General features: G+C 68.7%; 1 protein-coding gene across 1 annotated transcript; it reads right to left on the bottom strand.

Annotated features, from left to right (window-relative positions):
* Nucleotides 1-158: 158 nt before the first annotated feature.
* SYT3 (synaptotagmin 3) lies at nucleotides 159-23,220 on the bottom strand (the record flags this gene model as incomplete). The annotated part of the gene is given in 8 exon segments (XM_075138778.1): nucleotides 159-726; nucleotides 3,188-3,273; nucleotides 9,421-9,550; nucleotides 13,083-13,254; nucleotides 17,208-17,328; nucleotides 22,670-22,981; nucleotides 22,983-23,057; nucleotides 23,059-23,220. Coding segments are annotated over 7 exon segments (1,053 nt in total), but the record flags the coding sequence as incomplete, so codon positions are not given.
* Between the last annotated feature and the right edge of the window lie 307 nt (nucleotides 23,221-23,527).

Below are 23,527 nucleotides of genomic sequence, written 5' to 3' on the forward strand. Positions count from 1 at the left end.
GTCCCATCCCAGTGTCCCCCCATTCCCCTGTCCCAGTGTCCCCCCATCCCAGTGTCCCCCCATCCCCCCACCCCAGTGTCCCCCCGTCCCATCCCAGTGTCCCCCCGTCCCCCCGTCCCCCCCCGGCGCAGGGAGGCGCAGGCGGCTCCTGGGGGGTTTATTGGGGGGTTTATGGCTTCTGGGGCCCCCCCCGGCCCCACACGCAGGGACACGGGACGGGGGGGGCCCCCCCGGGGACACACGGGGGCTTGGGGACACCTGGGTCCACTTTGGGGGGGCCCCCACATACATAAACATTGGGGGGGGGGGATGGGGGGGCTCCCGGACCCCTGGGTCCACTTTGGGGGGGCCCCCCTCCCATAGACACACACAAGGGGGAAGGGTGGGGGGCACCCGGACATCTGGGTCCCTTTTGGGGGCCCCCCCCACATGACACATGACACAAAGAGGGGGTGGGGGGCACCCGGACGCCTGGGTCCCTCCAAGGGCCCCCCCCACATACGAACACATTGGGGGGGGGGTGGGGAGGGGGACACCTGGGTCCTTCGCGTGGCTGCGGGGGGGCCCCCCCCCCCCCCCCCGACCCGGACGTCGGGGTTCACAGTGGGGGGGGGGCCGGGCCCCCCCTTGTCGTGCAGGTCGGGGGCCCGGGGGGGGGGCCCGGGGGTCCCTATGGCTTCGGTGTCGGGGCCCCCCCGGCCGGGTCGGCGCCTCCGGCCCCACCGCCTGCGGGAGAGAGGGGTCAGCACCCTCCCAGTATGACCCAGTGGCCTCCCAGTATGGCCCAGTGCCCCCCCAGTATGGTAATGTGCCCGACCAGTATGGCAAAGTGCCCTCCCAGTATGGTAAAGTGCCCCCCAGTATGGCCCGGTATCCACCAGTAGAGTAAAAATGCCCTCCCAGTATGGCCCGGTGCTCCCCAGTATGGTAAAATGCCCCCCCCGTATAGTAAAGTGCCCCCCAGTATGGCCCAGTACCCCCCCAGTACGGTAAAGTGCCCCCCCAGTACCGTAAAGTGCCCCCCCAGTATGGCTTGGTGCCTCCCCCAGTATGGCCCAGTGCCCCCTAGTATGGTAAAGTGCCCCCCCAGTATGGCCCAGTATCCACCAGTATGGTAAAGTGCCCCCCCAGTGTGGCCCAGTATCCATCAGTATGGTAAAGTGCCCCCCCAGTATGGCCCAGTATCCATCAGTATGGTAAAGTGCCCCCCCAGTATGGCCCAGTACCCCTGCCCAGTATGGTAAAGTGCCCCCCCAGTATGGCTTGGTGCCCCCATCCAGTATCGCCCAGTGCCCCCTAGTATGGTAAAGTGCCCCCCAGTATGGCCCAGTACCCCCCCAGTATGGTAAAGTGCCACCCCAGTATGGCCCAGTACCCCTGCCCAGTATGGTAAAGTGCCCCCCCAGTATGGCTTGGTGCCTCCCCCAGTATGGCCCAGTGCCCCCTAGTATGGTAAAGTGCCCCCCCAGTATGGCCCAGTATCCACCAGTATGGTAAAGTGCCCCCCCAGTATGGCCCAGTATCCCCCCAGTATGGTAAAGTGCCCCCCAGTATGATAAAGTGCCACCCCAGTATGGCCTAGTGCCCCCCCAGTATAGCCCAGTGCTGCCCAGTATGATCCAGTACCCTCCCAGTATGGCCACGTGCTTTCCAGCATGGCCTGGTCCTGCCCCAGTATGGCCCAGTGCCCCCTAATATGGCCCAGTATGCTCCCAGTATGGTAAAGTGTGCCCCCTAATATGGCCCAGTATGCCCCCAGTATGGTAAAGTGTCCCCCCAGTATGGTAAAGTGCAACCCCAGTATGGCCCAGTATTCACCAGTATGGTAAAGTGCCCCCCCTAGTATGGCTCGGTGCCCCCCAGTATGGTAAAATGCCCTCCCAGTATGGTAAAGTGCCCCCCAGTATGGCCCATTACCCCCCCAGTATGGTAAAGTCCCCCCCAGTATGGCCCAGTATCCCCCCAGTATGGTAAAGTGCCCCCCCAGTATGGGCCGGTGCTCCTCCCAGTATGGCCCAGTGCTGTCCAGTATGATTCAGTGCCCTCCCAGTATGGCCAGTATGGCCCAGTGCCCCCCCAGTATGGTAAAGTGCCCTCCCAGTATGGTAAATGCCCCCCCAGTATAGCCCAGTGCCCCCCAGTATGGGTCCGTGCTGTCCAGTATGATCCAGTGCCCTCCCAATACGGGCTGGTGCTGCCCCAGTATGGCCCAGTGCCCCCCAGTATGGCCCAGTACCCCCCCAGTATGGTAGAGTGCCCTCCCAGTCTGATAAAGTGACACCCCAGCATGGCCCGGGTCCCCCCATGCAGCTCCCAGTGCCTCCCAGTCTCTCCCAGTGGCCCCCAGTGCCACCCAGAGTCCTCCCAGTGCCACCCATGTAGCTCCCAGTGCGTCCCAGTGCAGCTCCCAGTGCCGCCCTGTGCCTTCCCAGTGCCTCCCAGTGCCACTCCCAGTCAAACCCAGTGTCGCCCAGTGCCACTCCCAGTCAAACCCAGTGTTCCCCCAGTCCCCCCCAGTGCCTCCCAGTCCCTCCCCCGAACCCCCAGTGCTCCCCACACATCTCCCAGTCCCTCCCAGGCCCCCCCAGTGCCTCCCAGTGCCTCCCACGCAGCTCCCAGTCCCTCCCAGAACCCCCCAGTGCCCCCCACACAGCTCCCAGTCCTTCCCAGTGCCCCCAGTGCAGCTCCCAGTGCCTCCCAGTCCACCCCAGTGCCCCCAGTGCAGCTCCCAGTGCCTCCCAGTCCACCCCAGTGCCCCCCACACAGCTCCCAGTTCCCTCAGTGCAGCTCCCAGTCCCTCCCAGTGCCCCCAGTGCAGCTCCCAGTGCCTCCCAGTCCACCCCAGTGCCCCCCACACAGCTCCCAGTTCCCTCAGTGCAGCTCCCAGTCCCTCCCAGTGCCCCCAGTGCAGCTCCCAGTGCCTCCCAATGCCTCCCAGCCCCCCTCAGTGCCTCCCACCCAGCTCCCAGTCTCTCCCAGCGCCCCCCAGTGCCTCCCACCCAGCTCCCAGTCCCTCCCAGTGCCCTCAGTGCAGCTCCCAGTGCCTCCCAGCCCCCCCCCAGCGCCTCCCACCCAGCTCCCAGTCCCTCCCAGTGCAGCTCCCAGTCCCTCCCAGTCCCTCCCAGTGCTCCCAGTGCAGCTCCCAGTCCCTCCCAGTCCCTCCCAGTGCCCCCAGTGCCGGGCTCACTGGGCTCAGTGGGGGCTGACGGGCTCCACCACGACGCCGGGTTTGTCCCGCGCCGACCCCTTGGCCGCCAGCCCCAGCGCCTTCTCCTGCGCACGGGGACGCTCGCACGGGGACCCTCGTGGGGACCCTCGTGGGGACCCTCGCACGGGGACCCTCGCACGGGGACACTCGTGGGGACCCTCGCACGGACCCTTGCACGGGGACGCTCGCATGGGGACACTCGTGGGGACCCTCGTGGGGACCCTCGTGGGGACCCTCGCACGGGGACACTCGCACGGGGACACTCGTGGGGACACTCACACGGGGACACTCGCACGGGGACACTCACAGGGGGACGCTCGCACGGGGACCCTCGTGGGGACCCTCGTGGGGACCCTCGCACGGGGACACTCGCACGAGGACACTCATGGGGACACTCGCACGGGGACGCTTGCACGGGGACACTCGTGGGGACGCTTGCACGGGGACGCTCGCACGGGGACACTCACAGGGGGACGCTCGCACGGGGACCCTCGTGGGGACCCTCGCACGGGGACACTCGCACAAGGACGCTCACACAGGGACACTTGTGTGGGGACACTGACAGGGGGACACTCGTGGAGACACTCGCACGGGGACCCTCACATGGGGACACTCGTGGGGACACTCGCGTGGGGACACTCGCACGAGGACACTCGCACAAGGACGCTCGCGTGGGGACACTCGTGGGGATGCTCGCGTGGGGACGCTCGCACGGGGACACTTGAACGGGGACACTCGTGGGGACCCTCGCACGGGGACACTCGTGGGCACCCTCGTGGGGACACTTGCACGGGGACACTCGTGGGGGGACACTCGCACAAGGACGCTCACGTGGGGACACTCGTGGGGACCCTCGCACGGGGACCCTCGCACGGGGACACTCATGGGGACACTCGCGTGGGGACCCTCGCACGGGGACCCTCGCACGAGGACGCTCGCACAGGGACACTCGCGTGGGGACACTGACAGGGGGACACTCGTGGAGACACTCGCACGAGGACACTCGTGGGGACCCTCACACGGGGACGCTCATGGGGACACTCGTGGGGACCCTCGTGGGGACCCTCGCCCGGGGACACTCGTGGGGACGCTCGCACGGGGACACTTGCAAGGGGACACTCATGGGGACACTCGTGGGGACACTCGCGTGGGGACCCTCGCACGAGGACGCTCGCACAGGGACACTCGCATGGGGACACTGACAGGGGGACACTCGTGGGGACCCTCGCACGGGGACACTCGTGAGGACACTCGTGGGGACACTCGCACGAGGACACTCGCACAGGGACACTTGTGGGGACCCTCGCACAGGGACACTCACGTGGGGACACTCGCACGAGGACGCTCGCGTGGGGACACTCGTGGGGATGCTCGCACAGGGACCCTCGCACGGGGACACTCGCACGAGGACGCTCGCACAGGAACACTCGTGTGGGGACACTGACAGGGGGACACTCGTGGAGACACTCGCACGAGGACACTCGTGGGGACCCTCATGGGGACCCTCGTGGGGACCCTCGCACGGGGACACTCGCACGAGGACACTCATGGGGACGCTCACACGGGGACACTCGCACGGGGACCCTCGCACGGGGACGCTTGCACGGGGACACTCGTGGGGACACTCGTGGGGACCCTCGCACGGGGACGCTCGCACGGGGACCCTTGCACGGGGACACTCATGGGGACACTCGTGGGGACACTCGCGTGGGGACACTCGCACGAGGACGCTCGCACGAGGATGCTCACACAGGGACACTCGCGTGGGGACACTGACGGGGACACTCGTCGGGACCCTCGCACGGGGACACTTGCATGGGGACCCTCGCACAGGGACGCTCACGTGGGGACCCTTGTGGGGACCCTCGCACGGGGACACTCGCACGGGGACACTCGTGGGGACCCTCGTGGGGACACTCGGGAGGACCCTCGTGGGGACACTCGGCACCCTCGTGGGGACACTCGCACGGGGACACTCGTGGGGGGACACTCGCACAGGAACACTTGCATGGGGACACTCGTGGGGACCCTCGCATGGGGACCCTCACGTGGGGACGCTCGCACGAGGACACTTGCACGAGGACGCTCACACAGGGACACTCGTGTGGGGACACTGACAGGGGGACACTCGTGGAGACACTCGCACGGGGACGCTCATGGGGACACTCGTGGGGACCCTCGTGGGGACCCTCGCCCGGGGACACTTGCAAGGGGACACTCATGGGGACACTCATGGGGACACTCGTGGGGACACTCGCGTGGGGACCCTCGCACGAGGACGCTCGCACAGGGACACTCGCGTGGGGACACTGACAGGGGGACACTCGTGGGGACACTCGCACGAGGACACTCGCACAGGGACACTTGTGGGGACCCTCGCACAGGGACACTCGCATGGGGACACTCGCACAAGGATGCTCGCATGGGGACACTCGTGGGGATGCTCGCACAGGGACCCTCGCACGGGGACACTCGCACGAGGACGCTCGCACAGGAACACTCGTGTGGGGACACTGACAGGGGGACACTCGTGGAGACACTCGCACGAGGACACTCGTGGGGACCCTCATGGGGACCCTCGTGGGGACCCTCGCACGGGGACACTCGCACGAGGACACTCATGGGGACGCTCACATGGGGACACTCACACGGGGACACTCGCACGGGGACGCTTGCACGGGGACACTCGTGGGGACCCTCGCACGGGGACCCTCGTGGGGACACTCGTGGGGACCCTCGCACGGGGACGCTCGCACGGGGACCCTTGCACGGGGACACTCATGGGGACACTCGTGGGGACACTCGCGTGGGGACACTCGCACGAGGACGCTCGCACGAGGATGCTCACACAGGGACACTCGCGTGGGGACACTGACGGGGACACTCGTCGGGACCCTCGCACGGGGACACTTGCACGGGGACCCTCGCACAGGGACGCTCACGTGGGGACCCTTGTGGGGACCCTCACACGGGGACACTCGCACGGGGACACTCGTGGGGGGACACTCGCACAGGAACACTTGCATGGGGACACTCGTGGGGACCCTCGCATGGGGACCCTCACGTGGGGACGCTCGCACGAGGACACTTGCACGAGGACGCTCACACAGGGACACTCGTGTGGGGACACTGACAGGGGGACACTCGTGGAGACACTCGCACGAGGACCCTCACACGGGGACACTCGTGGGGACACTCGTGGGGACACTCGCGTGGGGACACTCGCACGAGGACGCTTGCACGAGGACACTCGTGGGGACACTTGTGGGGATGCTCGCACGAGGACACTCACACGGGGACACTTGTGGGGACACTCGTGGGGACGCTCGCACGGGGACCCTCGCACGGGGACACTCACAGGGGGACGCTCACACAGGGACACTCGTGTGGGGACACTGACAGGGGGACACTCGTGGAGACACTCGCACGAGGACGCTCGCACGGGGACACTTGTGGGGACACTCGCACAGGGACCCTCGCACGAGGACCCTTGTGGGGACCCTCGTGGGGACCCTCGCACAGGGACCCTCGCACGAGGACACTCGTGGGGACACTTCGCGGGGGGACACTCGCACAAGGGCCCTTGCACGGGTGCTGGGGGTGCCCCACAGATCCCAGGGGTGCCCCACGGGTGCTGGGGGGTCCCGAGGGTGCTGGGGGTCCCGTGGGTGCTGAGGGGTCCCATGGGTGCAGGGGATGACCCATGGGTGCTGGGGTGCCCCATGGGTGCTGGGGGGTCCCGTGGGTGCTGCGGGTCCCGTGGGTGCTGGGGGGTCCCATGGGTGCAGGGGATGACCCATGGGTGCTGGGGAGCCCCACGGGTGCTGGGGGTCCCGTGGGTGCCGGGGGGTCCCGTGGGTGCTGGGGGTCCCGTGGGTGCTGGGGGGGGGGTCCATGGGTTCACTACGGGTGCTGGGGATACCGCACTGGTGCTGAGGGGTCCCGTGGGTGCCGGGGGGTCCCGTGGGTGCTGGGGGTCCCGTGGGTGCTGGGGGGGGGTTCTATGGGTTCACTATGGGTGCTGGGGGTGCCCCACGGGTGCTGGGGGGTCCCGTGGGTGCTGGGGGGTCCGTGGGTGCTGGGAGGGTTTCCATGGGTTCACTACAGGTGCTGGGGGTGCCCCACTGGTGCTGGGGGGTCCCATGGGTGCTGAGGGGTCCCGTGGGTGCTGGGGGTCCCAGGGGTGCTGGGGGGGGTTCCATGGGTTCACTACGGGTGCTGGGGGTGCCCCACGGGTGCTGGGGGGTCCCATGGGTGCTGAGGGGTCCCGTGGGTGCTGGGGGTCCCGTGGGTGCTGAGGGGGGGTCCATGGGTTCACTACGGGTGCTGGGGGTACCCCACTGGTGCTGGGGGGTCCCGTGGGTGCCGGGGGGTCCCGTGGGTGCTGGGGGTCCCGTGGGTGCTGGGGGGGGGGGTTCCATGGGTTCACTATGGGTGCTGGGGGTGCCCCACGGGTGCTGGGGGGTCCCGTGGGTGCCGGGGGGTCCCGTGGGTGCTGGGGGGGGATCCATGGGTTCACTACGGGTGCTGGGGGTGCCCCATGGGTGCTCGGGTGCCCCACGGGTGCCGGGGGGTCCCCTAGGTGCTGGGGGTCCCAGGGGTGCTGGGGGGGTTCCATGGCTTCACTACGGGTGCTGGGGCTCCCAAGGGTGCTGGGGGTGCCCCACGGGTGCTGGGGTCCCGAGAGTGCTGGGGGGCTTCTATGGGTTCACTACGGGTGCTGGGGGTACCCCACTGGTGCTGGGGGTACCCCATGGGTGCTGGGGTGCCCCACGGGTGCTGGGGGTCCCATGGGTGCTGGGGGGGTTCCATGGCTTCACTACGGGTGCTGGGGGTGCCCCACGGGTGCTGAGGGGTCCCGTGGGTGCCGGGGAGTCCCCTGGGTGCTGGGGGTCCCAGGGGTGCTGGGAGGGTTCCATGGGTTCACTACGGGTGCTGGGGGTGCCCCACTGGTGCTGAGGGGTCCCATGGGTGCCGGGGGGTCCCGTGGGTGCTGGGGGTCCCAGGGGTGCTGGGGGGGGTTCCATGGGTTCACTACGGGTGCTGGGGGTGCCCCACGGGTGCTGGGGGGTCCCATGGGTGCTGAGGGGTCCCGTGGGTGCTGGGGGTCCCGTGGGTGCTGAGGGGGGGTCCATGGGTTCACTACGGGTGCTGGGGGTACCCCACTGGTGCTGGGGGGTCCCGTGGGTGCCGGGGGGTCCCGTGGGTGCTGGGGGTCCCGTGGGTGCTGGGGGGGGGGTTCCATGGGTTCACTATGGGTGCTGGGGGTGCCCCACGGGTGCTGGGGGGTCCCGTGGGTGCCGGGGGGTCCCGTGGGTGCTGGGGGGGGATCCATGGGTTCACTACGGGTGCTGGGGGTGCCCCATGGGTGCTCGGGTGCCCCACGGGTGCCGGGGGGTCCCCTAGGTGCTGGGGGTCCCAGGGGTGCTGGGGGGGTTCCATGGCTTCACTACGGGTGCTGGGGGCTCCCAAGGGTGCTGGGGGTGCCCCACGGGTGCTGGGGTCCCGAGAGTGCTGGGGGGCTTCTATGGGTTCACTACGGGTGCTGGGGGTACCCCATGGGTGCTGGGGTGCCCCACGGGTGCTGGGAGTCCCATGGGTGCTGGGGGGGTTCCATGGCTTCACTACGGGTGCTGGGGGTACCCCACTGGTGCTGGGGGGTCCCGTGGGTGCCGGGGAGTCCCCTGGGTGCTGGGGGTCCCATGGGTGCTGGGGGGGTTCCATGGCTTCACTACGGGTGCTGGGGGTGCCCCACTGGTGCTGGGGGGTCCCGTGGGTGCCGGGGGGTCCCGTGGGTGCTGGGGGTCCCGTGGGTGCTGGGGGGGGGTTCCATGGGTTCACTATGGGTGCTGGGGGTGCCCCACTGGTGCTGAGGGGTCCCATGGGTGCCGGGGGGTCCCGTGGGTGCTGGGGGTCCCGTGGGTGCTGGGGGGGGGTTCCATGGGTTCACTATGGGTGCTGGGGGGTCCCGTGGGTGCCGGGGGGTCCCGTGGGTGCCGGGGGTCCCGTGGGTGCTGGGGGTCCCGTGGGTGCTGGGGGGGGGGTTCCATGGGTTCACTACGGGTGCTGGGGGTGCCCCACAGGTGCTGGGGGGTCCCGTGGGTGCCGAGGGGTCCCGTGGGTGCCGGGGGGTCCCGTGGGTGCTGGGGGGTCCCGTGGGTGCCGGGGGGTCCCGTGGGTGCCGGGGGTGGCGGGGCGGGCGGGGGGCTCACCTCCACCAGCGTGTGCCAGTGCTCGATGGGCTTGCGGGGGTTGGCCAGCATCTGCGCCCAGTGCTCCCGGCCCGGCCCCTCGGCGTCGCTGCCCACCCGGCAGAGCCCGATCACCTCGTTGTGCCCGATGCTGCGGGGGGGACACCCCATGGCACCCCGCACCCCCCCGCCCCCCGCCCCGGCACCCGAATACCCCCCACGCCCACCCAAAGGGACCCATGCACCCGGGGGTTCGGGCACCCCAAATGCTCCCCCATGCCCCTCTCATGGGGACCCAGGGGGGCACCGCAATCTGGGACCCCAGTGTCTGGGCACCCCAAATGCCCCCCATACCCCCAAGGGCACCCAGGTGTCTGGGGGGGGCAACCCAATCTGGGACCCAGGGGTTTAGGCACCCCAAATACTCCCCCATGACCCCCCAAGGGAACCCAGGGGTCCAGGCACCCCAAATGCCCCCCACCCCAACCAAGGGCACCCAAGGCTCTGGGGGGGGGCACCCCAACCTGGGACCCAGGGATCTGGACCCCCCAAATGATCCCCACACCCCCCAAGGACACCCAGGGTGCACCCCAACCTGGGACCCAGAGATCCAGACCCCCCCAAATGCCCCCCACACCCCCCAAGGGCACCCAGGGTGCACCCCAACCTGGGACCTAGAGATCCAGACCCCCCCAAATACCCCCCACACCCCCCAAGGACACCCAGGGTGCACCCCAACCTGGGACCCAGAGATCCAGACCCCCCCAAATGCCCCCCACACCCCCCAAGGACACCCAGGGTGCACCCCAACCTGGGACCCAGGGCTCTGGGACCCCCAAATACCCCCCACACCCCCCAAGGGCACCCAGGGTGCACCCCAACCTGGGACCCAGAGATCCAGACCCCCCCAAATACCCCCCACACCCCCCAAGGGCACCCAGGGTGCACCCCAACCTGGGACCCAGGGATCTGGGACCCCCAAATGCCCCCCACACCCCCCAAGGGCACCCAGGGTGCACCCCAATCTGGGACCCAGGGCTCTGGATCCCCCAAATGCCCCCCACACCCCCCAAGGGCACCCAAGGCTCTGGGGGGGTCACCCCAACCGGGGACCCAGAGATCCAGACCCCCCCAAATACCCCCCACACCCCCCAAGGACACCCAGGGTGCACCCCAACCTGGGACCCAGGGCTCTGGGACCCCCAAATACCCCCCACACCCTCCAAGGACACCCAGGGTGCACCCCAACCTGGGACCCAGGGCTCTGGACCCCCCAAATGCCCCCCATACCCCCCAAGGGCACCCAAGGCTCTGGGGGGGTCACCCCAACCGGGGACCCAGAGCTCTGAGCCCCCCAAATGCCCCCCACACCCCCCAAGGACACCCAGGGTGCACCCCAACCTGGGACCCAGGGCTCTGGATCCCCCAAATGCCCCCCACACCCCCCAAGGGCACCCAAGGCTCTGGGGGGGTCACCCCACCCTGGGACCCAGGGATCTGGGACCCCCAGATGCCCCCCACACCCCCCAAGGACACCCAGGGTGCACCCCAACCTGGGACCTAGGGCTCTGGACCCCCCCAAATACCCCCCACACCCCCCAAGGGCACCCAGGTGCCTGAGGGGGGGCACCCCAGCCTGGGACCCAGAGATCCAGACCCCCCCAAATACCCCCCACACCCCCCAAGGACACCCAGGGTGCACCCCAACCTGGGACCCAGAGCTCTGAGCACCCCAAATACCCCCTACACCCCCCAAGGACACCCAGGGTGCACCCCAACCTGGGACCTAGGGCTCTGGACCCCCCCAAATACCCCCCACACCCCCCAAGGGCACCCAGGGTGCACCCCAACCTGGGACCCAGGGCTCTGGATCCCCCAAATGCCCCCCATACCCCCCAAGGGCACCCAAGGCTCTGGGGGGGTCACCCCAACCGGGGACCCAGAGATCCAGACCCCCCCAAATACCCCCCACACCCCCCCAAGGGCACCCAGGGTGCACCCCAACCGGGGACCTGGAGATCCAGACCCCCCCAAATGCCCCCCACACCCCCCAAGGACACCCAGGGTGCACCCCAACCTGGGACCCAGGGCTCTGAGCCCCCCAAATACCCCCCACACCCCCCAAGGGCACCCAGGTGCCTGAGGGGGTGCACCCCACCCTGGGACCCAGAGCTCTGAGCACCCCAAATGCCCCCCACACCCCCCAAGGGCACCCAGGGTGCACCCCAACCTGGGACCTAGGGCTCTGGACCCCCCCAAATACCCTCCACACCCCCCAAGGGCACCCAAGGCTCTGGGGGGGTCACCCCAACCGGGGACCCGGAGATCCAGACCCCCCCAAATGCCCCCCACACCCCCCAAGGACCCCCAGGGTGCACCCCAACCTGGGACCCAGGGCTCTGGGACCCCCAAATACCCCCCACACCCTCCAAGGACACCCAGGGTGCACCCCAACCTGGGACCCAGGGCTCTGGACCCCCCAAATGCCCCCCATACCCCCCAAGGGCACCCAAGGCTCTGGGGGGGTCACCCCAACCTGGGACCCAGAGCTCTGAGCCCCCCAAATGCCCCCCACACCCCCCAAGGACACCCAGGGTGCACCCCAACCTGGGACCCAGGGCTCTGGACCCCCCAAATGCCCCCCACACCCCCCAAGGGCACCCAGGTGCCTGAGGGGGTGCACCCCACCCTGGGACCCAGGGATCTGGGACCCCCAGATGCCCCCCACACCCCCCAAGGACACCCAGGGTGCACCCCAACCTGGGACCCAGGGCTCTGGACCCCCCCAAATACCCCCCACACCCCCCAAGGGCACCCAGGTGCCTGAGGGGGTGCACCCCACCCTGGGACCCAGAGCTCTGAGCCCCCCAAATACCCCCCACACCCCCCAAGGACACCCAGGTGCCTGAGGGGGGGCACCCCAGCCTGGGACCCAGAGATCCAGACCCCCCCAAATACCCCCCACACCCCCCAAGGACACCCAGGGTGCACCCCAACCTGGGACCCAGAGCTCTGAGCACCCCAAATACCCCCTACACCCCCCAAGGACACCCAGGGTGCACCCCAACCTGGGACCTAGGGCTCTGGACCCCCTCAAATACCCCCAAATGCCCCCCAAGGGCACCCAAGGCTCTGGGGGGGTCACCCCAACCGGGGACCCAGAGATCCAGATCCCCCCAAATGCCCCCCACACCCCCCAAGGGCACCCAGGGTGCACCCCAACCTGGGACCCAGAGATCCAGACCCCCCCAAATACCCCCCACACCCCCCAAGGGCACCCAGGGTGCACCCCAACCTGGGACCCAGAGATCCAGACCCCCCCAAATGCCCCCCACACCCCCCAAGGGCACCCAGGGTGCACCCCAACCTGGGACCTAGAGATCCAGACCCCCCCAAATACCCCCCACACCCCCCAAGGACCCCCAGGGTGCACCCCAACCTGGGACCCAGAGCTCTGAGCCCCCCAAATCCCCCCCCCACCCCCCAAGGGCACCCAGGGTGCACCCCAACCTGGGACCCAGAGCTCTGAGCCCCCCAAATCCCCCCCCCCCCCCCCCCCCATCCCCCCCCCCCGCCCTCATCCAACCCCCCCCCGCACGAGGGCTTTTTCCCCCTCCCCCCACCAAACTCCAGGCCCCCCACCCCCACCCCCAAAGCGGGGTCCCCCCCCCCCAAACCCCCACCAGTCGTAGTCGACGACGGCGATGGTGAGGCTGACGTGGTGGACGCTCTCGTGGGGGACGTCGAAGACCAGGGCCTCGTTGTAGCTGGGGTTCAGGGTGTTCTTCTTGATCGAGGTCTTGCGCTTCTTCAGCCGCCGGCCCTCCGCCATCAGCGAGGCCTTCACGTAGGGGTCTGGGGGGGGGCCACGGGCACCCCACGGTCACCCCACCGCCACCCCCCACGGGCCCCACGGTGTCCTACGGGACCGTAAGACCTCCCCACAGAGCCCCACGGCCTCCCCACAGAGCCTCACGGCACCCCATAGACAACCCACAGAGCCCCACAGCCAACCCACAGAGCCCCACGGTGTCCTATGGTACCATAAGACCTCACCACAGAGCCCCACGGCCTCCCCACAGAGCCCCACGGCACCCCACAGAGCCCCACAGAGCCCCACGACCTCCCCACAGAGCCCCACGGTGTCCTATGGTACCATAAGACCTCCCCACAGAGCCCCACAGCCAACCCACAGAGCCCCACGGCCTCCCCACAGAGCCCCACGGCACCCCACAGCAACCCACAGAGCCCCACAGCACCCCATGGAGCCCCACGACCTCCCCACGGTGTCCTACGGGACCATAAGACCTCCCCACAGAGCCCCACGGCACCCCACAGACAAGCCACAGAGCCCCACAGCACCCCACAGAGCCCCACGGCACCCCACAGTACCCCACAGAGCCCCACGACCAACCCACAGAGCCCCACAGCACCCCACAGAGCCCCACGGCCGCCCCACAGCAACCCACAGAACCCCACGGCCGCCCCACGGTGTCCTATGGGACCGTAAGACCTCCCCACAGAGCCCCACAGACAACCCACAGAGCCCCACGGCACCCCACAGAGCCCCATGACCTCCCCACAGAGCCCCACGACCTCCCCACAGAGCCCCACGGCACCCCACAGCACCCCACAGAGCCCCACGAACTCCCCACAGAGCCCCACGGCACCCCACAGCACCCCACAGAGCCCCACGAACTCCCCACAGAGCCCCACAGAGCCCCACGGCACCCCACAGTACCCCACAGAGCCCCACAGCCAACCCACAGAGCCCCACGGCCGCCCCACAGTGTCCTACGGGACCGTAAGACCTCCCCACAGAGCCCCACGGCCGCCCCACAGAGCCCCACGGCACCCCACAGACAACCCACAGAGCCCCACGGTGTCCTATGGTACCGTAAGACCTCCCCACAGAGCCCCACGGCCAACCCACAGAGCCCCACGGCCTCTCCACAGAGCCCCACAGAGCCCCACGGCACCCCACAGCCAACCCACAGAGCCCCACGGCACCCCACAGTACCCCACAGAGCCCCACGGCCTCCCCACAGAGCCCCACAGAGCCCCATGGCACCCCACAGACAACCCACAGAGCGCCACAGTGTCCTATGGTACCGTAAGACCTCCCCACAGAGCCCCACGGCACCCCACAGTACCCCACAGAGCCCCACAGCCAACCCACAGAGCCCCACGGCCGCCCCACGGTGTTCTATGGTACCGTAAGACCTCCCCACAGAGCCCCACGGCCAACCCACAGAGCCCCACGGCACCCCACAGAGCCCCACAGAGCCCCACAGACAACCCACAGAGCCCCACGGCCGCCCCACGGTGTCCTATGGTACCTTAAGACCTCCCCACAGAGCCCCACAGCCAACCCACAGAGCCCCACGACCTCCCCACAGAGCCCCATGGCACCCCACAGAGCCCCACAGCCAACCCATAGAGCCCCACGGCCGCCCCACGGTGTCCTACGGGACCGTAAAACCTCCCCACAGAGCCCCATGGCACCCCACAGCACCCCACAGAGCCCCACGACCTCCCCACAGAGCCCCACGGCACCCCACAGAGCCCCACGGCACCCCACAGACAACCCACAGAGCCCCACAGTGTCCTATGGTACCGTAAGACCTCCCCACAGAGCCCCACAGCCAACCCACAGAGCCCCACGACCTCCCCACAGAGCCCCACGACCTCCCCACGGCACCCCACAGCACCCCACAGCACCCCCCAGAGCCCCCCAGCACCCCCCGACCTCCCCCAGAGCCCCCCGGGGCCCCGTGGCACCTCACGACCACCCCACGGGGCCCCACGGACACTTTGCAGCGCCCACCTCCCCCCACCTGCCCAGGTCCCCCCACGCCCTCACAGCCCCCCGTGGCCCCTCCCTCTGTCCCCACGTCCCCCCCCCGTCCCCCATGTCCCCGTGTCCCCCCATGTCCCTGTCCCCCCCATCCCCCCCATCCCCATGTCCCCCCATGTCCCCATCCTCCCATGTCCCCCTGTGTCCCCCCCCGTGTCCCCCTGTCCCCATCCCCCCTGTCCCCCCATGTCCCTGTCCCCCCCAACCCCCCCCATCCCCTGTCCCCCCACGTCCCCCCATGTCCCCCCCATCCCCCCATCCCCATGTCCCCATGTCCCCGTGTCCCCGTGTCCCCCTCCATCCCCATCCCCCGTGTCCTCGTGTCCCCCATGTTCCCCCCCGTCCCCCTCCATCCCTGTTCCCCCCATGTCCCCCCATGTCCCCCACGTCCCCCCATGTCCCCATGTCCCCCACGTCCCCATGTCCCCACGTCCCCCCCATGTCCCCCCATGTCCCCATCCCCCCATCCCCCCATGTCCCTGTCCCCCCCGTCCCCCCATGTCCCCCATGTTCCCCCTGTCCCCCTCCACCTCTGTTCCCCCCACGTCCCCCCATGTCCCCCCATGTCCCCGTGTCCCCATGTCCCCGTGTCCCCATGTCCCCCCACGTCCCCCCACGTCCCCCTTGTCCCCATGTCCCCAAGTCCCCCCATGTCCCCCCAAGTCCCCCCATGTCCCCCCACATCCCCCCACGTCCCCCCATGTCCCCCTTGACCCCATGTCCCCCAAGTCCCCCCATGTCCCCCCAAGTCCCCGCATGTCCCCCCACATCCCCCCACGTCCCCCCATGTCCCCCTTGACCCCATGTCCCCAAGTCCCCCAAGTCCCCCTGTGTCCCCCCATGTCCCCAAGTCCCCCCATGTCCCCCCGTCCCCCCGTGTCCCCCCATGTCCCCCCATGTCCCCCCATGTCCCCCTGTCCCCCCACGTCCCCCCATGTCCCCCCACGTCCCCCCCTGTCCCCCCATGTCCCTATGTCCCCCCGTGTCCCCCTGTGTCCCCCCATGTCCCCCCATGTCCCCATGTCCCCATGTCCCCCCATCCCCCCATGTCCCCCCGTGCCCCCCCCATGTCCCCCCATGTCCCCCCATGTCCCCATGTCCCCATGTCCCCCCATCCCCCCATGTTCCCCCATGTCCCCATGTCCCCATGTCCCCCCATCCCCCCATGTCCCCCCATGTCCCCCCATGTCCCCACATCCCCCCATGTCCCCCCGTGCCCTCCCGTGTCCCCAAGTCCCCCCGTGCCCCCCCGTGCCCCCCCCATGTCCCCCATGTCCCCCCATGTCCCCGTGTCCCCCCATGTCCCCCCGTCCCCCCACATCCCCCCATGTCCCCCCATGTCCCCATGTCCCCCCAAGTCCCCCCACGTCCCCCCATGTACCCCCGTCCCCCCGTGCCCCCCCGTGCCCCCCTGTGCCCCCCATCCCCCCATGTCCCCATGTCCCCTCATGTCCCCCCATGTCCCCATGTCCCCCCGTGCCCCCCGTGCCCCCATGTCCCCAAGTCCCCCCATGTCCCCCCATGTCCCCCTGTCCCCCCATGTCCCCCCATGTCCCCCCATGTCCCCCATGTCCCCACGTCCCCCCACGTCCCCCCATGTCCCCCCATGTCCCCCTGTGTCCTCCCCATGTCCCCCCATGTCCCCCCATGTCCCCCTGTCCCCCCATGTCCCCCCATGTCCCCCCGTGCCCCCCATGTCCCCATGTCCCCCCGTGTCCCCCCATGTCCCCCCATGTCCCCGTGTCCCCCCATGTCCCCCCGTCCCCCCACATCCCCCCATGTACCCCCATGTCCCCATGTCCCCCCAAGTCCCCCCATGTCCCCCCATGTCCCCAAGTCCCCCCATGTCCCCCCATGTCCCCCCGTGCCCCCCCGTGCCCCCCCGTGCCCCCCGTGCCCCCCATGTCCCCCTGTCCCCCCATGTCCCCGTGCCCCCCGTGCCCCCGCGCACCCGAGAAGCCGGTCAGGTCCATGGCGCGCAGGTTGGAGGCCCTGATGACGGTCACCGTCAGGCGCCCGGCGGTCGGCAGGTAACAGAGGGAGAAGTTCACCTCCCCCAGGTCGGCCTTCTCCTGCGGGGGAGGGGCACGGTCAGGGGGAGGGGGCACGGGCAGGGGGAGGGGGCACGGGCAGGGGGAGGGGGCACGGGCAGGGGGAGGGGTCAGGGGTCACGGGCAGGGGGAGGGGGCACGGGCAGGGGGAGGGGGCACGGTCAGGGGGAGGGGCACGGGCAGGGGGAGGGGTCACGGGCAGGGGGAGGGGGAGGGGGCACGGTCAGGGGGAGGGGGCAGGGGCAGGGGGAGGGGTCAGGGGGCACGGGCAGGGGGAGGGGGCACGGGCAGGGGGAGGGGGCACGGGCAGGGGGAGGGGTCAGGGGGCACGGTCAGGGGGAGGGGGCACGGGCAGGGGGAGGGGTCAGGGGGCACGGGCAGGGGGAGGGGTCACGAGCAGGGGGAGGGGTCAGGGGGCAGGGGGCACGGTCAGGGGGCAGGGGTCACGGGCAGGGGGAGGGGTCAGGGGGCACGGGCAGGGGGAGGGGTCACGGGTAGGGGGAGGGGTCAGGGTCACGGTCAGGGGGAGGGGTCATGGGCAGGGGGAGGGGTCAGGGGGCACGGGCAGGGGGAGGGGGCACGGGCAGGGGGAGGGGTCAGGGGGCACGGGCAGGGGGAGGGGGCACGGGCAGGGGGAGGGGTCAGGGGGCACGGGCAGGGGGAGGGGGCACGGGCAGGGGGAGGGGTCAGGGGGCACGGGCAGGGGTCACGGGCAGGGGTCACGGGCAGGGGGAGGGGTCACGGTCAGGGGGAGGGGTCAGGGGTCACGGGCAGGGGGAGGGGTCAGGGGGCACGGACAGGGGGAGGGGTCAGGGGTCACGGGCAGGGGGAGGGGTCACGGGCAGGGGGAGGGGTCAGGGGTCACGGGCAGGGGGAGGGGTCAGGGGGCACGGACAGGGGGAGGGGTCAGGGGTCACGGGCAGGGGGAGGGGTCCTTTCAGGGGGAGGGGTCAAGGATCACGGTCAGGGGAGGGGTCAAGGATCACGGTCAGGGGTCAGGGGTCACAGGGGTCAGGGGGCACCGGGCAGGGGACAGGAGGCAGCAAGGTCCAAGGGGGGGGAGGAGTCAGGGCATGTTGGGGTCAAGGGTCAGGGGTCAGGGGTCACATGGGTCGGGGGTCACGGTCAGGGGTCAGGGGTCAGACGGGTCAGGAGGCACCGGGCAGGGGACAGGAGGCAACAAGGTCCGGGGGGGAGGGGTCCGGGTGTGTTGGGGTCAAGGGTCAGGGGTCAGAGGTCACGGTCAGGGGTCATGGGTCAGGGGTCATGGGTCACATGGGTCAGGGGTCACCTGGGTCAGGGGTCAGACGGGTCAGGGGGCACCGGGCAGGGGACAGGAGGCAGCAAGGTCCAAGGGGGGGGAGGAGTCAGGGCGTGTTGGGGTCAAGGGTCAGGGGTCAGACGGGTCAGGGGTCAGACGGGTCAGGGGTCAGGGGTCAGGGGTCAGGGGTCACGGTCAGGGGTCAGGGGTCACGGGTCACACGGGTCAGGGGTCACCGGGCAGGGGACAGGAGGCAGCAAGGTCCAAGGGGGGGGGGAGTCAGGGCGTGTTGGGGTCAAGGGTCAGGGGTCACGGGTCAGGGGTCATGGGTCACATGGGTCAGGGGTCACGGTCAGGGGTCAGGGGTCAGACGGGTCAGGAGGCACCGGGCAGGGGACATGGGGGAGGGGGCCGGGCCCTCGCCTGGAGCCGAAACCGCAACAACCGCAACCGGCGGCGCAGGCAGCGCCGAGCCGCAGCCACGGCCGCGATGGGCGCTGCGGCGCATGCCCTGCGCCCCCCAGCTGCACGGGCAGCTGCAGGGGCGGCCGCAACCCCGAGCTGCGAACGCGGCTGCAAATGCACCGGCAAATGCAAGCGGAACTGCAACCGCATCTGCAAGCGAAGCTGCAACCAGAGCTGCAAACGCGGCTGCAAACGCCCCTGGAAATGCATCCCCTGCAACCCCAGCTGCAAATGCGGCTGCAAATGCATCGGGAAACTAAGCTGCAAATGCATCCCCCGCACCCGAGCTGCAAATGCCGCTGCAAACGCAAGTGCAAATGCATCCCCTGCACCCCAAACTGCAAACGCAAGTGCAAACGCACCCCGAGCTGCAAACACCCCTGCAAACTAAGTTGCAACCACCGCTGCAAATGCAAGTGCAAATGCATCCCCTGCACCCCAGACTGCGAACTCAAGTGCAAATGCACCCCAAGCCGCAAACACTCCTGCAACCCAAGTTGCAACCGCCGCTGCAAATGCAAATGCAAATGCATCCCCTGCACCCCAAACTGCAAACACAAGTGCAAGTGCATCCCCTGCACCCTGAGCTGCAAATGCATCCCCTGCACCCCAAACCGCGAATGCAAGTGCAAACGCAACCCCTGCACCCCAAACTGCAAATGCCGCTGCAAGCACATCCCCTGCCCCCCAAACTGCAAATGCTGCTGCAAGCGCATCCCCTGCACCCCAAACTGCAAATGCCGCTGCAAGTGCATCCCCTGCACCCCAAACTGCAAATGCCGCTGCAAGCGCATCCCCTGCCCCCCAAACTGCAAATGCTGCTGCAAACGCACCCCCTGCACCCCAAACTGCAAATGCCGCTGCAAACGCACCCCCTGCACCCCGAGCCACAAATGCTGCTGCAAGTGCACCCCCTGCACCCCGAGCTGCAAACGCAGCTGCAAACGCACCCCCTGCACCCCGAGCCGCAAACGCAGCTGCAAACGCACCCCCTGCACCCCAAACTGCAAATGCTGCTGCAAGTGCATCCCCTGCACCCCAAACTGCAAATGCTGCTGCAAACGCACCCCCTGCACCCCGAGCCGCAAACGCAGCTGCAAACGCACCCCCTGCCCCCCAAACTGCAAACGCAAGTGCAAACGCACCCCAAGCTGCAAACACCCTTGCAAACTAAGTTGCAACCGCCGCTGCAAACGCAAGCGCAAACGCACCCCCTGCCCCCCAAACTGCAAATGCCGCTGCAAACGCACCCCCTGCACCCCGAGCCACAAATGCTGCTGCAAGTGCATCCCCTGCACCCTGAGCTGCAAATGCAAAGTGCAAACGCACCCCCTGCACCCCGAGCCGCAAACGCAGCTGCAAATGCACCCCCTGCACCCCAAACTGCAAATGCTGCTGCAAGTGCATCCCCTGCACCCCAAACTGCAAATGCCGCTGCAAACGCACCCCCTGCCCCCCAAACTGCAAATGCCGCTGCAAACGCACCCCCTGCACCGAGCCACAAATGCTGCTGCAAGTGCATCCCCTGCACCCCGAGCTGCAAATGCCGCTGCAAGTGCATCCCCTGCACCCCAAGCTGCGAATGCCGCTGCAAGCGCATCCCCTGCACCCCGAGCCGCAAACACCCCTGCAACCCAAGTTGCAACCGCCGCTGCAAACGCAAGTGCGAATGCACCCCCTGCCCCCCAAACCGCAAATGCCGCTGCAAACGCACCCCCTGCCCCCCAAACCGCAAATGCCGCTGCAAACGCACCCCCTGCACCCCGAGCCGCAAATGCTGCTGCAAGTGCATCCCCTGCACCCCGAGCTGCAAACGCAGCTGCAAACGCACCCCCTGCACCCCGAGCCGCAAACGCAGCTGCAAACGCACCCCCTGCACCCCAAACTGCAAATGCTGCTGCAAGTGCATCCCCTGCACCCCAAACTGCAAATGCTGCTGCAAGTGCATCCCCTGCACCCCAAACTGAAATGCTGCTGCAAACGCACCCCCTGCACCCCGAGCCGCAAACGCAGCTGCAAACGCACCCCCTGCCCCCCAAACTGCAAACGCAAGTGCAAACGCACCCTAAGCTGCAAACACCCCTGCAAACTAAGTTGCAACCGCCGCTGCAAACGCAAGCGCAAACGCACCCCCTGCCCCCCAAACTGCAAACGCAGCTGCAAATGCACCCCCTGCACCCCAAACTGCAAATGCTGCTGCAAACGCACCCCCTGCACCCCGAGCCACAAATGCTGCTGCAAGTGCATCCCCCTGCACCCCGAGCCGCAAACGCAAGTGCAAACGCACCCCCTGCACCCCGAGCCACAAATGCTGCTGCAAGTGCATCCCCTGCACCCCGAGCCGCAAACGCAGCTGCAAATGCATCCCCTGCCCCCCAAACTGCAAACGCCGCTGCAAACGCACCCCTGCACCCCAAGCTGCAAACGCAAGTGCAAATGCATCCCCTGCCCCCCAAACTGCAAACGCTGCTGCAAGTGCATCCCCTGCACCCCAAGCTGCAAATGCTGCTGCAAGTGCATCCCCTGCACCCCGAGCTGCAAATGCCGCTGCAAACGCACCCCTGCACCCCAAACTGCAAACGCAGCTGCAAACGCACCCCCTGCACCCCAAACCGCAAACGCCGCTGCAAACGCACCCCCTGCACCCCGAGCCGCAAATGCTGCTGCAAACGCATCCCCTGCACCCCAAACTGCAAATGCTGCTGCAAGCGCACCCCCTGCACCCCAAGCTGCAAACGCAAGTGCAAATGCATCCCCTGCACCCCAAACTGCAAACGCTGCTGCAAACGCACCCCCTGCACCCCGAGCCACAAATGCTGCTGCAAGTGCATCCCCTGCACCCCGAGCCGCAAACGCAGCTGCAAATGCACCCCCTGCCCCCCAAACTGCAAACGCAAGTGCAAATGCATCCCCTGCCCCCCAAACCGCAAACGCTGCTGCAAGTGCATCCCCTGCACCCCGAGCCGCAAACGCTGCTGCAAGTGCATCCCCTGCACCCCAAACTGCAAACGCTGCTGCAAGTGCATGCCCTGCACCCCAAGCTGCAAACACAAGTGCAAATGCATCCCCTGCCCCCCAAACTGCAAACGCTGCTGCAAACGCACCCCCTGCACCCCGAGCCGCAAACGCAGCTGCAAACGCACCCCCTGCCCCCCAAACCGCAACGCAGCTGCAAACGCACCCCCTGCACCCCAAACCGCAAACGCAGCTGCAAACGCACCCCCTGCCCCCCAAACCGCAAATGCCGCTGCAAACGCACCCCCTGCACCCCGAGCCACAAATGCTGCTGCAAGTGCACCCCCTGCACCCAAGCTGCAAACGCAGCTGCAAACGCACCCCCTGCACCCCAAACCGCAAACGCCGCTGCAAACGCACCCCCTGCACCCCAAACCGCAAACGCCGCTGCAAGCGCACCCCCTGCACCCCAAACCGCAAACGCCACTGCAAACGCATCCCCTGCACCCCAAGCCGCAAACACCCCCGCAACCCAAGTTGCAACCGCCGCTGCAAACACAAGTGCAAGCGCACCCCCTGCACCCCGAGCCGCAAACGCAAGTGCAAACTCCCCCCCCCCCCGCCCCCCCAAACCGCGAACCCGAACGCCCCCCACCCACCCCCCCCCCTGCCCCCCCTCACCCCGCCGCCCTCCACGATGTCCCTCCAGATGGGGACCTCGGGGCCGCGCTCGGCCGCCTCCAGCAGGTTGTCCAGGACCACCTGCCCGATCAGGTCGTGGCGAGCGAAGCGATCGAAATCGTAGACGCTGAAGTGAAGGCGGCGAGCGGGGAGTTCGGCGAAGGGGACCCCGAAAGTGAAAGTCTCCTCGAAGACGGGGTTGAGGGTTTTGCGATGGACCTTGGTCTGGAATTTTTTCTTGCGGTCGGGGAGGAGGTAGATTTTGACGTAGGGGTCGGAGAAGCCGTTGGCGTCTTTGGGGGGGAGGTCGCGGGGCGCGCAGGACGCGGACCACCAGTTGTTGGGAGCCGTAGGAGTAGCGCAGGGCGACGCTGAGGCGGCCGCAGGGGGGGGGGGGGGCCGTCGCCTCCCCCTCCTTCTCCTCCTCCTCCTCCTCCTCCTCCTCCTCCTCCTCTCTGGCCCCCCCCCCCCCCCACCCCCGATTCTCCTTCGTAGAGTTCGGGTTGGATTTGCCCCAAGCGGGTGGGATTTTGCTCCGGTTTGTCCTCGGGGAGGAGGGGGGGAGGGGGGTGCTGGGGGGGGGGGAGGGGAGAAGAGAGGGGGGAGGGGTGTGTGTGGGGGGTGCACACCCCCCACACACACACCACCCCCCCTAATGCACAAGGGTGGGGGTCACTTGTGCACACACACACACACCCCCCCCCCGGGGACGTGGGGACACCGCCCCCCCCCCCCCCATGGGACGTGGGGACACTGGGGGGGTCACTGGGGCACCCCCCCATGCATGGGGACATGGGGGGGGGTGTCACTGGGCCACACCCCCCACACACACATGGGGACATGGGGACACTGGGGGGT

The sequence above is a fragment of the Calonectris borealis genome, unplaced genomic scaffold, assembly GCF_964195595.1.
Source record: "Calonectris borealis unplaced genomic scaffold, bCalBor7.hap1.2 HAP1_SCAFFOLD_59, whole genome shotgun sequence".
Taxonomy (NCBI): Eukaryota; Metazoa; Chordata; class Aves; order Procellariiformes; family Procellariidae; genus Calonectris; species Calonectris borealis.